At 35.6% G+C, this 16348-nt stretch overlaps 1 protein-coding gene across 31 annotated transcripts in view; it reads left to right on the top strand.

Moving 5' to 3' along the window:
• The window catches only part of BLTP1 (bridge-like lipid transfer protein family member 1), a 220865-nt gene that overhangs the window by 109638 nt on the left and 94879 nt on the right, over positions 1 to 16348 (top strand). For all 31 annotated transcript variants that reach the window (XM_035293010.3, XM_035293009.3, XM_078366548.1 and 28 more), the window contains 8 exons: positions 3955 to 4106; positions 4563 to 4713; positions 4887 to 5039; positions 7028 to 7268; positions 8476 to 8618; positions 12877 to 13096; positions 13531 to 13689; positions 14352 to 14527. In XM_035293010.3, the coding sequence (XP_035148901.3) occupies positions 3955 to 4106; positions 4563 to 4713; positions 4887 to 5039; positions 7028 to 7268; positions 8476 to 8618; positions 12877 to 13096; positions 13531 to 13689; positions 14352 to 14527 (1395 nt within the window). The remainder of the gene's footprint in view (positions 1 to 3954; positions 4107 to 4562; positions 4714 to 4886; positions 5040 to 7027; positions 7269 to 8475; positions 8619 to 12876; positions 13097 to 13530; positions 13690 to 14351; positions 14528 to 16348) is intronic.

Genomic DNA, 16348 nt, shown 5'->3' with positions numbered 1-16348 from the left:
TTTGGTTTTCTGTTCTTGTATCAGTGTGCTGAGAATGATGGTTTCCAGCTTTATCCATGTTCCTGCAAAGGACATGAACTTGTGTACACTGTTGGTGGGAATGTAGTTTAACCCCTGTGGAGAACAGTTGGAAGTTTCCTCAAAAACTAAATACAGAGCTACCCACAATCCAGCAATCTCATTGCTAGGTACATACCCCAAAGAAGGAAATCAGTATATTGAAGAGATAGCTGCTCTTACATGTTTATTACAGCACTGTTCACAATAACCAAGATTTGGAAGCAACCATCAACAGACTCATGGATAAAGAGAATGTGTAATCCATATACACAATGGATTACTATTCAGCCATAAAAATGAATGAGGTTTTGTCATTTGCCACAAAATGAATGGAACTGGATATCATTATGTTGAGTGAATAAGCCAAGCACAGAAAGACAAACTTCACATGTTCTCACTTATTTGTGTGGCTAAAAATAAAAACTTTTGAATTCATGGAGACCGAGAGTAGAAGCATAGTTACCAGAGGCTTGGAATGTTAGTATGTGTTGCGGAGCTGGGAGGAAGGTGGAGATGGTTAATGGTGCAAAAAATAGTTAGAAAGAATAAGATGTATATGTTGGCACAAGAGGGTGATTATAGTAAAAAATTTACTTTTATATTTAAAAATAAGTATAAGAGTATAATTGGTTTATTTGTAGCAAAGGATAAATCTTCAGGTGATGGATACCCCATTTACCCTGAATGATTATTAAACATTGCATGCCTGTATCAAAATGTCTCATGTAACCCATAAATATATACACCTACTATGTATAAACAAAAATTAAAAATAAGTAAATTACAAGTCTTTTAGGATAAATCTTCAATTTGTCTTTGAAGTTTCTAAATATATGACATTTTTATAAAGTATGTATTAATTGATAGTGTTCTGACATCTCATTTCTTATCAAGAAATTATGTAACAAGGCAATGTGGTGGTGTGACACATGTTTAGGATTTGGAATAAAAAGAAAAAAACTTGTTTATACTCCTAAAAAAATTGTGCTTCTTACCTTGTTGCATTCTTAAGAGTGGTGGCTACACATATCAAAATTATTCCTACTTCTCAATATAGATTCAGAATACTAGCATATTAAATAAGGACATTAAACATAATCCATCACATAAACAGAACCAGTGACAAAAACCACATGATTATCTCAATAGATGCAGAAAAGGCCTTCAACAAAAATCAACAGCCCTTCATGCTAAAAACACTCAATAAACTAGGTATTGATGGAATGTATCTCAAAATAAGAGCTATTTATGACAAACCCACAGCCAATATCATACTGAATGGGCAAAAACTAGAAGCATTCTCTTTGAAAACTGGCACAAGACAAGGATGCCCTCTCTTACCACTTTTATTCAACATAATATTAAAAATTCTGGCCAAAGCAGTCAGGCAAAAGAAAGAAATAAAGGGTATTCAATTAGGGAAAGAGAAAGTCAAATTGTCTCTGTTTGCAGATGACCTAATTATGTATTTTGAAGACCCCCATCGTCTCAGTCCAAAATCTCCTTAAGCTGATAAGCAACTTCAGCAAAGTCTCAGCATACAAAATCAATGTGCAGCAATCACAAGCATTCCTATATACCAATAAGAGACAGAGAACCAAATCATGAGTGAACTCCCATTCACAATGGCTACAAAGAGAATAAAATACCTGGGAATACAATTTATCAGGGATGTGAAGGACCTCTTCAAGGACAACTACAAACAACTGCTCAAGGAAATAAGAGAGGACACAAACAAATGGAAAAACATTCTATGCTTATGGTTAGGAAGAATCAGTATTGTGAAAATGGTCATACTGCCCAAAGGCATTTATAGATTCAATGCTATCCCCATCAAGCTACCATTGACTTTCTTCACAGAATTGGAAAAAATTACTTTAAATTCCCTGTGGAACTGAAAGAGAGCTCGTATAGCCAAAACAATCCTAAGCAAAAAGAATAAAGCTGGAAGCATCATGCTACCTGACTTCAAACTATATTATAAGGCTACAATAAGAAAAACAGCATAGTACTGGTACCAAAACAGACATATAGACCAATGGAATAGAACAGAGGCCTCAGAAATAATGCTACACATCTGCAATGATTTGATCTCTGACAAACCTGACAAAAACAAGCAATGGGGAAAGGATTCCCTATTTAATAAATGGTGTTGGAAAAACTGGCTAGCCAGTTTTATGAAGAAAGCTGAAACTGCATCCCTTCCTTACACCTTATATAAAAATTTACTCAGGTTGGATTAAAGACTTAAACATAAGACCTAAAATCACAAAAAACCCTAGAAGAAAACCTAGGCAATACCATTCAGAACAGGCATGGGCAAAGACTTCATGACTAAAACACCAAAGCAATGGCAACAAAAGCCGAAATAGACATATGGAATCTAATTAAAGAGCTCTGCTCAGCAACACACTATCATCAGAGTGGAAAAGCAATCTAGAGAATGGGAGAAAAATTTTGCAATCTATCCATCTGACAGAGGGCTAATATCCAGAATCTACAAAGAACTTAAACAGATTTACAAGAAAAAAAAACACATCAAAAGTGGGCAAAGTACACTTCTCAAAAAAAGACATTTATGCAGCCAACAAACATGAAAAAAAGCTCATCATCATTGGTCATTAGAGAAATGGAAATCAAAACCACAATGAGATACCATCACGTGCCAGTTAAAATGCTGATCATTAAAAGGTCAGGAAATAACAGATGCTGGAGAGGATGTGGAGAAATAGGAACACTTTTACCCTGTTGGTGGGACTATAAATTAGTTCAACCATTGTGGAAGACAGTGTGGTGATTTCTCAAGGATCTAGAACTAGAAATACCATTTGATCCTCAATCCCATTACTGGGTATATATCCAAAGGATTATAAATCATTCTACTAAAAAGACACATGCACATGTATGTTTATTGTGCCAGTGTTCACAATAGCAAAGACTTGGAACCAACCCAAATGCCCATCAATGATAGGTTGAATAAACAAAATGTGGCACATATACACCATGGAATACTATGCAGCCATCAAAAAGGATGAGTTCATGTCCTTTCCAGGTACATGGATGAATCTGGAAACCATCATTCTCAGCAAACTAATATAAGAACAGAAAACCAAACACTGCATGTTCTCACTCATAAGTGAGAGTTGAACAAGGAGAACACACAGACACGGGGAGGGGAACAGCACACACCAGGGCCGGTTGGGGGTTGGGGGGCTGGGGAGGGGATGGCATTAGAAGAAATACCTAATGTAGATGACAGGTTGATGGGTGCAGCAAACCACCATGGCACCCGTGTACCTATTTAACAAATCTGCACATTCTGCACATGTATCCCAGAACTTAAAGTATAATAAAAAATAAATAGTAAAATTTTAAAGTGTTATTTAGTGGAATATACACATTAGTATTTTTTATTGTGCTTTGTTTGAAAGTTTGAAATATTCTAGTAAAATGGAATGGAAAGCAGATTGCAGTAAGAAGCAGAAGTCCTCAGTTCTCTTACCTGTTTTCCAATTTAATAGTTATCCAAGCCCCGGGAAATTGCAGATCTTTCTCTCACTCTCTTTACCTTGATAAATTAACACTCAAGATCTCTAAACAAAGGTGATTAAATGAAGTGATCAATTGAGGTCTTTGAGTTCTTAGATCTTTGATTCATGGTTTATAATACAGTGGTTTTTCAGATTATGCTCTTTGAACCTTCAAGGATCCATAGAGATGTTTCACAATCAGGAGAAGTATATGCTGAGCAAGCTTTACATTACCTGTTTGATGTAAGGGTATTAATCTGTAGAACTTGATTTGATGAAAAGGTTTTACGCTTAAAACAGACTCTGTATTAGTGGTTTTAAGGTGCTGTATGTTAGTAAGTTTTTGGCATTCTATTTTATATAGGATGAAGGAGTCGAATCTGATGATTTGAAAAAAGATCTCCCTCTGATGCCTCCTCCTCCGGATTCATGTAGCATGAAGTTGACCATTAAAGAAATTTGGTTTAGTTTTGCAGCTCCCACCAATGTGAGATCTCACACCCATGTATTTTCTAGGTAAAGAGGTTTTAAAATACAGTATTATCCCTTGATATTTCTTTATTTTAAAAAGCATACAATTCTGTTTTATATTTTTTAAAATTACTTTTCTGGTATATATAGTATTAAGGTTGCTACTTTTTCATCATTCTTACTTCATATGTTCTGTAGACATTATTCTCACCTTGTTTGACCTGATTTCTTTCATAGTACTTTAGTTTTATGTTTGCATGTTCTCCTGCCTTAGACTTATGTTTACTCTTTTTATCTCTGACAGGCTTGTTTTTTCTTTATTTTCTATATATTTATATTTTTTTACATTTCTTGTTTATATTTCATCATTTATCAGTGCTCAAAAAGATAAGAAAGTAATTCTGTCTGAGTAAAACAGCCACAAAGCACAGTAGGTGTCGGAGATTATTTGAAATACAAATTTTGACCCTTGTTTTTATAATTTTTTATTTATGTTAAAAGGCAGCTGAACCTTTTAAGCACTGCAACGCCAGCTGTGGGTGCGTGGCTTGTTCCTATTGACCAACTCAAGTCATCCTTAAACAAATTGGAAACTGAGGGAACGTTGAGAATTTGTGCTGTTATGGGATGCATAATGACAGAAGCATTAGAGGTATGTCTTTAAATAATATAAGGTATACACACTTCAGTATTGAAAACGACCCCTTATTGTTAATTGCTGTTGGAAAATACCAGATTTACAAGTTCTTAATTACTGAATTATCTTTTATTTGTAGGCTCTTTCATACCTATCACTCTAAATCTATTATTGTTGTTTGATTTTAGAATAAAAGTGTGCATTTTCCCCTAAGAAGTAAATACAACAGACTTACAAAAGTTGCTCGCTTTCTCCAAGAAAATCCTTCATGTTTACTGTGTAATATACTACACCACTATCTGCACCAGGCAAATTACTCCATCATTGATGATGCTACAATGGTAAGTTACTGAAATTACATTAGTTTGAAGGAGGCTTCTATTCTGTTGGTGGACCATTGATAGATACACAGGGTTTGAGATGTATGTGGGAATGATTAGAAATACAGGTCTAAGAGCTAGGAATGGTGGTTCATGCCTGTAATCCCAGCACTTTGGGAGGCCAAGGTGGGTAGATCACCTGAGGCCAAGAGTTCAAGGCCAGTGTGGCCAAAATGACAAAACCCTGCCTCTACTAAAAATACAAAAAATTAGCCAGGCACGGTGGTGGGCACCTGGAATCCCAGCTACTCGGGAAGCTGAGGCAGGAGAATCTCTTGAACCTGGGAGGTAGAGGCTGTGGTGAGCCTAGATTGCACCATTGTATTCCAGGTTGGGCAACAAGACCCAAACTCTGTATCAAAAAAAAAAAAAAAAAAAAAGATGTCTATAGACAAGAGTGTGTTCGGATTCATGATCTGGGAGTTGCCAGCATAAAGGTGTTAGTAGAAGCTGTAGACATGAATGAGATTTCTAGGAATGCCGTGTTGAGTAAGAAACTGCTCAGGGATGCAATCCTGAAGAATGCCAAAATTAAAGGGAGTGGAGGTGGTTGGAAAGATGTACACAGAGTGATGAAAAGGGAAAGAAAGAGGTAGGAGAACCAGGAAAGAGTGCTGTCATGGAAGCTAATGTTATGAAGCGTTTGTAGGCAAGAGATTAATTACCAGAGCCAAATTTCACATATAGTTTGATGAAACAGGGACTAATTGATGATTGAGGGGAGAATATATTATTGCACAAAATAAATACAATCCATCTCTGCCTCTAGATAAGCAAATAACACGTCATGATTAGAGTTTTAGAACTTTTAGGGTCTCTCTTCTCTTCAAGCTGCTGGCCAATAGGGCATACACAAGAATCTTTAGTCAAATTAGGGACCAATGAATCAGTATTATTAATTGCCAGTCAAGCCGTTGGTCAGGCAAGTCAAGAATCTCTAATAAGTGTTGGATATGAAAAAGACACTTAGACCTAAGGCTGGTGTAGTACTTTTTACTCCCTCCCTATGAATTGAAGACTAGGAAATCTACAGATTAAGCCTAACTTGCCTGTGTAGTTATAGGTAGAGAAGTGTGAACAGAGAAAATGGCAGGTGTTTCTCATGGGTGGATGCTCTGCCAGATGTGCTTTCCATGTAAGAGGAAGAGGCACAACATGATCCAGTACGAGGCTAGGAATGAAAGGCCAGGCTAGTGGTATTGGTGTTCCTCAGACAGTAAAGGGGGTGATTCCTGCCCTCTAGTAAATGGTGTTCTTCAATCAAATCAGCATTTCTCCTAAAATGAGGAATAGTAGGAAATAGGATGGAGGGGAGTTAGATATTTTCTCTTTAGGCTAAAGCAAGGTAATTAGACTAAGGTAATAGGAAAAGAGCCAAAAGTTTCTTACAGTCATCACCATGTGAAATAAAGTGTATTTTAAACTATATAATTATTATTGATAATGCAGTTAACTTTCAAGGCAGTTACAAATTCATCTATATCTAGCATACTACATAAGTTATAGTAATTTATTTTTTTAATGTTAAAGTGGTTGTAGTTACCTTATCTTTGAAGGAAATAATTGTACTTCCTCTTTGCTTATTGAATATTCCAAGTAGCTCAAAATACATTTTGATTTTTCACTTGGGCAAAAAAAGTAGATTGAATGCTTCTTAAGGAAAACTCCAATTTTGCACCCCGCATCTAGTGTCATATTGACCTACGCTATTGTGTTGTTTTATTACAGAAAGATGAAATGTCGTGTCTAAAGATTAGATTCTATATTCCACTGATAACTGAAATCCTGACTCTCTTGGACAACATTGAACAAATTACTTAACATCTAAGTTTTAGTTTCTTTATCTTTAAATGGGGATTATGAGATTTGAATAAATATATGCAAAACACTTAAATAGTAACTGTTATTATTACATTAGATTATTTATAATCACATCATTATTGTTACAGAGTGATGGACTTCCTGCTCTGGTAACTTTGAAGAAAGGTTTAGTTGCACTGGCAAGGCAGTGGATGAAGTTTATTGTGGTGACACCAGCCTTTAAAGGAGTTAGCTTACATAGACCAGCTCAGCCTCTGAAACCTCAAATAGCTATGGACCATGAACATGAAGATGGACTTGGATTGGACAATGGGTGCGGTCTTCAAAGTGATACCAGTGCTGATGGCGCAGAATTTGAGTTTGATGCAGGTAGTTTCGTAAGCCTCTATTGAGTGCTTTCTTGCACCTCACAATTAGGGTATTTTCTTATTCAACAAAATTACTGTAGTTTTTTTTGCTTAGATATTATGCATCTTCTATTGATAAGTTAATATACCTCTTTAAAAATGTCGAGACCCTTTGTTTTTCCTCACAGTTATTAATAAATTACTAATATAAGAGATTTTAGATATTACATACTTGTTAACATGGTACTTACGATAATTTTAGTAATTTGTGTCCCAAATTAGAAAATGTCATGGCTTAAGTGTACAAGTATGATTTTTATTGGCCAAATAAGTGGTAATGATTAGGGGTCTTCATACTGACTTGATTTTATAAGTTTAAGTTTGTGAAATACAGTAGAATTCTCCTGATATATTCAGGACAAAAGTATCTTAATATATGTAGAGTGTTTTGAATGAAACATGTAAACCTCTATTTAAAATTTTTATTTGTCATCTTCCCTATGTCACATTATTTTCAAGGGGCCTTTGTCTTTTACCTGATGCCTGCTTGATCCTGAATTTATGTAAACTTGGGGGCCTGCACTCAGCCTACAGTTTTGCCAACACAATGGCCATGTCAGAACAAAGATAGCAGATGTGCATTTATGAAATGTACATGCATACCTTAATGCTTTGCCAAAGGTTAATTTTTATTATGACCTATAATATTTACTGAAAATGCATGTTATGATGGTTTTGAAAAAATATTGAAAGAATAGTCTTAAAATTAGAGATTTCAGAACATTGATATGTAAAACTTTACCAAGTTTAGTTTTAAAAATAACATGATATTTAACAAACAGGTTATGAGGAATAGTATAGATTTTATTTATTGTTTGTTTTGAAAAATTTCAAATCTACACAAAAGCTGGAAAACCAGTGCACTGAATATCTTTTCCCTTCCAGTTATGTGCAGATCGCTCTGTTAGTCTATGAGCAGTCTGTGCTTTCTTGAGCTTAATTGAATTGAATTTTGGTCTGGGTATCGTTTGCACGGAGTATGTGAAAGACTGAATAAAAGCCATTTGTTCCTTTCTTGAAACTGAGTAATAGTATCGGGGGAGGAATAACAAATATTTGTCAAGGAATATGAAAGTTGAATGTTGTTATATAACTAGGAACATTGGGGTTGATGCTTCAAGAAAATATCTGATAATCTATTGCTCATTTATTCCTTTGAACTGTTTCAGCCACAGTCAGTGAACACACAATGCTTTTAGAAGGAACAGCTAACCGGCCCCCACCTGGTAGCTCTGGACCTGTAACTGGAGCTGAGATAATGAGGAAACTTTCTAAAACTCATACCCATAGTGACTCTGCATTAAAAATAAAGGTATAATATTGCTATTTTTTGGTTAGAGCTATTCAGACTTAACAGGGAATTTAAATGTTAGATATCTACCCTCAATATTCAAATAGCATTTTTATGTTGAAATTAACTTGATTTGTAATTTCAGTGTAAATATTTCTTTGAAAATTATATCATCAGTAACTGCTGTTGATTAAGGACCACTATAACTACTAAGCTTTAGAACTGTCTTCAGTTTATTGAATACTCTATTCAATAAAATCCAAAATGGAAAATGTTGATAATCTTAAAATTATCAGTTTTAATGAGAAGCCTTTAAGGCAATGCATCATCAATAGGTGGTTTCGGTTAGACTATTTTATGATTTAAATTATTTTGGTTTTATGAATTTAATGGATGCTTGATAAGGGACATATATAGCAAAGTAGTTAGACTACCAGCTTGGAAGCGAGACTGCCCTGGTTTGAAACCTGCCCCTGCAACTTAGTTGCTCTGTAACTGAACAGGTTTTAACTGTATGTTAACTGAATGTTTTAACTGTATGTCAGTGTCCTTGGTGTGAGTTGGAGATTATAATAGTAACCTTCTGAAGAGGGTTGTTGTGAGAAATAACTAATTCATGAAAAATGCTTAGAACAGTATCTCACCCTTGATAAATTATTTATTGGTGGTAGTTATTCATTTTTTGCTAGTTCACCTTTCAGAGCACTAAAAACGTTAAAATTTTAACTTTCTGGCCAGGCGCGGCGGCTCATGCCTGTAGTCCCAGCACTTTGGGAGGCCAAGGCAGGTGGGTCACGAGGTCAGGAGTTCAAGACCAGCCTGACCGAGATAATGAAACCCCGTCTCGACTGAAAATACAAAAATTAGCTGGGTGTGGTGGTGGGTGCCTGTAATCCCAGCTCCTCAGGAGGCTGATGCAGGAGTATAGTTTGAACCTGGGAGGCAGAGATTGTAGTGAACTGAGATCGTGCTTGCACTCCAGTCTCGGTGACAGAATGAGACTCTGTCTCAACAACAACAACAACAAAAAGTTTTAACTTTCTTTGAAAGTCTGTGTGTGTATCACGCTGATACCCAGAACCCATAAAATGATAATTTTGACAATATTAAATAAAAATTTCTAAACAGAAAAAAGTAATATACAGTTATGCATCACTTAATGACAGAGATGCATTCTGAGAAATGGGTCATTAGGCAATTCATCATTGTGCAAACATCATGGAATGTACTTACACAAACCTAGATGGTACAGCCTACTATACATCTAGACTATATGGGATAGCCTGTTGCCCTAGGTTACAAACCTGTACAGCATATTACTATTCTGAAACCAGTAGGCAATTGTAATACAATGGTGTTTGTATTTCAACATAGAAAAGATACAGTAAAAATATGATATAATCTTATGGGTTCACTATTGTATACGTTGCTTATAGTTGACTTAAACTGTAATTATGTAGCACATGACTGTATTGTAAACAGAACAGTAAGACACATGACAAAAGACTAATTTTCTAAAATAGAAAGATCTCATCCTAATCACTAAGAAAAAGGCCAATACCAAATAGAAAAATGGTTAAATGACATAAACAGGCAGTTCACAGAAAAATACATATACACGTACAAAAATGTTTTCTTATCATTAACGAAATGTAAATTAAAATGAGATTTCCATTCTCATTTATCGGATTGAAAAACTAAAACTTTTGAAGAGTGTACGTTGTTGAAGATGTGGGAAAACAGATACTCTTATACAGCATTGATGGGAGTCAAATTGGTGCAACCTCTTTGATAATAATGTGGCAATATGTGTAAAAATTTAGAAGGTGATGCTCTTTTATCTAGTATTTCCATATACAGGAATTCATTCTAGAGAAAGTCATAAATGCTCAAAGACAAGATGAGTCTAAGTACGTTCTTTGCAGCGCTATTTATAATGGAAACAACACAAATGACTAATCATTAGAGGACTAATAAACTAGTGTACACTGATAGAGATGCATACTATGAAATCTTCTAGATGAAGTAGATGTGTAAGTGGATATGGAATGATCACCGAAGTAAAGTACAGGATTGATACCTGTTTGTGTGTTTAGACAAGGATAAATATATATGTACTTATATAGGCCTAAAAGATTTACGTAAAGATAGATAAACAGCTAAGAGAGCCTCAGGAAAAGGGATCCAGTATACTGGAACACAGGAGAGACTTACTTTTTATTTGATAATCTCTTGGGCTTTCAAAGTTTCTATTCTGTAAGTATTGCTCTTTTAGTTAAAACATTAAATGATAGTTTGATATATTTTAAAAAGAAGTTTCAACTATTGAGCTTTATTCTGTTTCCACTGTATAGTTAGAAGCTTGGGACACTTTAATCTGCTTAGCTTTTTTTCCTGATGGACAGTTTTTCCAACCTCTGATTTCCAACACCACATATTTAGGTGATTTCCTGGTAAATCCACTTTCAGAATTGTTTTGAAGATTCTTTTGCTTATGGATTATTAAAGTCATCTAACAATGTGAAATTTCAAATGCTTAGTTTTCACATCTTTGCTTTTCAAGATCTTTCTGTCTTTGTAGTCTTTCTTTGTACTGCATTTTAAATTGATCTGCCATTCTAATCATAGATGTGACAAGATAGAAATTGAGAAATTCTGTAAGTTTTAATTTTTTTCCATTAAATAATTGTGGAAAGTCTGTTTGGCATTTCAGAGCTCTCCAGAGATAAATCTTAATACACACTGACTATTAGAGTACTAGGAAGGATAATTTAGTGTTAAGAATTTGAAGATATAAGTTAGTTGGATGGGTTAAAAATCTGTCTTTTTCCTTAGTAAGTACATAAGCGACTTTTTTCATCCTTTAGGATAGAAAAAATATTTTACCTTGGAGAACTTAAGGATTAAATAAGATAATACATGAAACATGCTTATCAAGTGTTTAATATGTTGTGTTTTTTACTTCCTGTGTCAATATCCTTCCTCCATGTTTCCTCATCTAAGTGAGGATGACTGGGAGGGCACAGAGAAGGGAATAGACTTTTCTGCTTTCCAGAGGGGGTTAAGACTTTTAAGGGCTTCACAGCACTGGAGTACTTACTTTGTGCCTGCATTTCTTGCTGTTAGTGAAAAGCCTCTAGTTTCCTTCCAGGTAGAGTCGATTCTGACTCCTGTAAAAAACTGCAGGGAAGGTTGCTGAAGGTAGAATGCTTTTCTTTCTTTAGTTTCTTTGAGTACCTAGACCTTACTTTTGATGGCATCAGTCATGTTACAGATCCTCTCTCTCTCTCTCTCTCTCTCTCTCTCTCTCTCTCTCTCTCTCTCTCTCTCTATGTGTGTGTGTGTGTGTGTCTGTGTGTCTGTGTGTCTGTGTAGCAGTAGTAGTAGTAGAAGCAGCAAGTTTTTCTAGGGAATATTTTGTGTGGGGGATATTGTATCTAAGTATCAGTTTGCTGGTTCAGTAAATAAGCAGTGATATAAATATTTCAAGCTACTGTTTTTCTTTGCTACCCATATGAATGTTCTTTGGCACTTCCACAAATACCCTATGTATAACTTTCTGGAATTTCAATATTCTATTTACTGCTCCTTCAGTAGGAATAGTGTTTCATTTCCACCATCTGTTTGATATACTGTGCTATGTGGTTTTATGTCTTGTCACCAGACTCCGTCATCAGATTAAGAAGGAAATTAATGGCCAGGTGTGGTGGCTCACACCTGTAATTCCAGCACTTTGGGAGGCTGAGGCTGGCAGATCATGAGGTCAGGAGTTCGAGACCAGCCTGGCCAACATAGTAAAACCCTGTCTCTACTTAAAATACAAAAAAATTAGCCAGGCATGGTGGCAGGTGCCTGTAATCCCAGCTACTTGGGAGACTGAGGCAGGAGAATCGCTTGAGCCTGGGAGTTAGAGTTGCAGTGAGCCGAGATTGCACCATTGCACTCCAGCCCAGGGGACAATGCAAGATTCCATCTCAGAAAAACAACAAAAATAAAGGGAATTAATGATCCATGGTTAAAGTAAGTGAATGTGCTTCATTATTATATTGATAATAAAAATGGCCCTTTGTCTTGTACTACAGAGTTATAAAGCATTTTTACATGCATATAAGGATGTATGTAAAAAGGATTCACCACAATCCTAGTAGACATGATCAGTTTTGGTATTAATGTGCAAAATAGCTGACACTTATAGCAACAGTAATAGTAATAGTAGTTGTAGTTATCAGCAGTCATTTTTATATACATAAGAAATAACCCTAAGTTATACTTTCTGTAGGGAATTCACCCATATCATTCTCTGAGCTATACCAGTGGAGATACTGCCACTGATTCTCCAGTGCATGTTGGACGTGCTGGGATGCCAGTGAAGGAGAGTCCAAGGAAGGAGAGTCTACTTAGCTACCTGACCGGAAGCTTCCCAAGCTTACACAACCTCCTGGAAGGGACCCCTCAGAGAAGCAGTGCTGCTGTGAAAAGTAGCTCCCTAACAAGAACAGGTACATCCTCTAGATTTGACAATTACATATTTATATTTACAGGGGAATTGAAATGAAACAGGACTTAAGTTTAGTTAGGTATATACTTTGGTAGTACAACTAATCTCACATATTATACCTTATCTTTGAGAAAATATTTTAGAAATCCATTGTTCTGTTTGTAACTTTTTGGAGTCTTCATACCCTTACTTGCATTTTTAAGTTGCAGCACTGACTAATGTCAATGTATGCATCTAGACCAGCAACATAGAATTTTTCCCTATTATAATAAGCTTTTATTAATGCACTAATATCCAAATGCCAACATTATGTAGTGAGAATTTAAAACCATCTGCAAACATACATTTTAACCTGGTGTTTCAAACATAGTTATATAAATTAAATTTTTTTTTTGGCTCCTTAGTATATAAATAATATAAACATTTTATTTTCAGGAAATACAGTAGGCACTGATATGTTATCTGAACATCCCTTGCTATCTGAACCATCATCTGTGAGTTTCTATAACTGGATGTCGAATGCTGTGGGTAATCGAGGAAGTGTAGTACAAGAATCTCCTGTTACAAAATCAGGACACAATAGTCTTCCAACAGGTATTGAGTTATCACATTATGTTGCTTAACTGTCTTAGGGGAAAGTATAGCAAAATTTTATTTTCCAGAGGATGGTTAAAAATCTCAAACAAGCACTGTTTGGTTTAAATTGTTCCATTTATGAATGCCTTTGATAATATTGTAATTGAGAGAGTAGTAAGCAGTCACTCAGTGTTCTTGTTGAAAGGCAATTAAGTCAAATATGAGATTGTATATAAGGAGTTTAAAGCTTCCTTTTAATGTAGCTGGTTTAATTTTCAAAACACCAAAAGGCGGTAAAAAAAAAAAACTGAAAAGTGTAATTAAATATCATATACGTGACATTACAGAAAAAAGTTTTAGTTTATCTAGACCCCTCTGAGACATAACTATCATTCTAAACCTTTTAGTTACTTAACAAACATGTAATTAAATGCAAAGGAGTAGGTATCTGTAAGGATACATAAGGAGGACATGTCTTCTGAAAAGTTAATTTCATTTTCCACGAATAAATAGCGTGTATAAAATAAACTAAAAATACAATTTACTTTTTTTCCTTTCAGTTTAAACATTCTATAAATGGTACTACTTTACAGGCTTCAAAATTTCACCTTGCTGTATGCCTTTATGTGTTTCTATTTCCCAGTAATTTACATTTTATTCTTAAAAATTTACTCCATTAGGTGTTGCACCCAATCTTCCTACAATACCCTCAGCCTCAGATTTCAACACTGTCTTGTCTAGTGACCAAAATACTTTGGATGGCACACATTCTCAGCATAGCACCAGTCAGGATGATGTGGCAGGTGTAGAAGAAGCAAACCAAGGGTTTCCTGCTGTACAGCTTGCTGATGCACAGGTGAGTCAGCCTGTTTTTTTTCCTAATTATAATACCTTATTAGGCAGTGCTTAGCAACTGGAACCATTCAGTAGTATGCATCTTGGAATTCTAGTGAGGATATTCCATGCCCATCTGCCCATACCCTCCATGCAAAACAAGAGGAGCCTTTGAAAAATACATGGGTTAATTATAAATACAAATTAAGTATCTATATGTAATCATTAAATAGAAGAGTCTCATATAGTAACCTTTTTGTCATTTGTAACAAATTGGCTAAGCAGCATGAATAGAAAGTTTAATTATACCCTATGGTTTTTAGTGCCACCTTAAGACCTTTTTGAGCGAGAAATGGGAGGCATTGATTTCAGAGAAGAGGAATAAAATAACTAAAACTATAGATATAGAAATATTATGTGAGTAGCAACTGTATTAAATTGATTGAAATAGAGAAACTAGTGGTGAAAAGACGATTTTTTTTTTTTTTTTTTTTTTGAGACAGAGTCTCGCTCTGTCACCAGCCTGGAGTGCAGTGGCGTGATCTCGGCTCACTGCAACCTCTGCCTCCCAGGTGCAAGTGATTCTCCTGCCTCAGTCTCTCAAGCAGCTGGGACTACAGGCACACACCACCATGCCCAGCTAATTTTTTGTGTTTTTGTATTTTTAGTAGAGATGGAGTTTCACCATGTTGGCCAGAATGGTCTCGATCTCTGGACCTCGTGATCCATCCTGCTCGTTGTCCCAAAGTGCTGGGATTACAAGTGTGTGCCACCATGTCTGGCAAAAAGATGAATTATTGAAATAGTTCACCCAGTGGTAGTGAGATTCTAAATTTAGATGTTTATGGCTTTGAAAGGTAAATGAGGATATTGTGAAGGTCTTATTTAATTGATTAAATATGGAGAATAAGGAGTGAAATCCTTTAAAAAAACTTTTTAGTTTGAGCGGCCAGAAGGCAAGTGTGAGAGTGGGACATGGGTCAGAGGAGGCATCATTTTTTCAGGATAAAGGGATCTTGAGCATATTTACATACTGCTGTCCCTGAATATCTAAGGGATTGTTTTCAGGACCAACCCCCTATCCACCCTCTGATCTGCCACCCAGGATACCAAGATCTGTGGTATGTATAAGTCCCTTATGTAAAATGGCATATATTTGCATACAGCATACATACATCCTTGTGTATATGTTAAATCTTCTCTAGATTATTTATAATACCTAATGCAATGTAAATACTACGTCAATAATTGTTATACTATATTGGTATTTTATTTGTATTTTTTAATTGTTACATTGTTATATGTTACTGGTTTTTTACTCCCTAATATTTTCAATCTGTGATTGGTTGAATCCTTGGATGCAGAAGCCTTGGATATGGAGGGCCAACTGTACTTGAGAAATTAGGAAGCTCATGATCAAAAATAGATGAAAGAAGGGTTAGCAGATGGAGCAAGATTAGCAGAAAAATGAGAAGTATTAGAATTTAGATTCAGTTTAATAGAGAGCTATCTTCCCAAGCACACACACAAAAAATGAGGTGACCTAGGACAATGGGAAATTTAGGATTGGCTCTCATTGTGTAAATGACACTTGTCCATTTAGATAGGGATTTTTTAAGCTTCAGGAAAAGATCACTAAGGTAGAATGTGTAGTGAGAGTTCGAAGGCGGCTGAGAAAGCACTGGATAGCACCTATATTTAGGATGTGGAAGGAGTAAAAGGAACCATGTGGCAGAGGATGAGTAGTCAGAGTGATTTTAGTGCTCTAGCATTGAATGCATATAGTTCTTTCTGTTCCTGTTAGTGCTTAGTGTCTGAAATCCAGTTAATTAGAGATTAAACC

This window comes from Callithrix jacchus, chromosome 3 (assembly GCF_049354715.1).
Source record: "Callithrix jacchus isolate 240 chromosome 3, calJac240_pri, whole genome shotgun sequence".
In the NCBI taxonomy this organism is placed as follows: domain Eukaryota; kingdom Metazoa; phylum Chordata; class Mammalia; order Primates; family Cebidae; genus Callithrix; species Callithrix jacchus.
The sequence above is the reverse complement of the archived record's forward strand: the minus strand, read 5'-3'. Positions and strand labels throughout refer to the sequence as shown.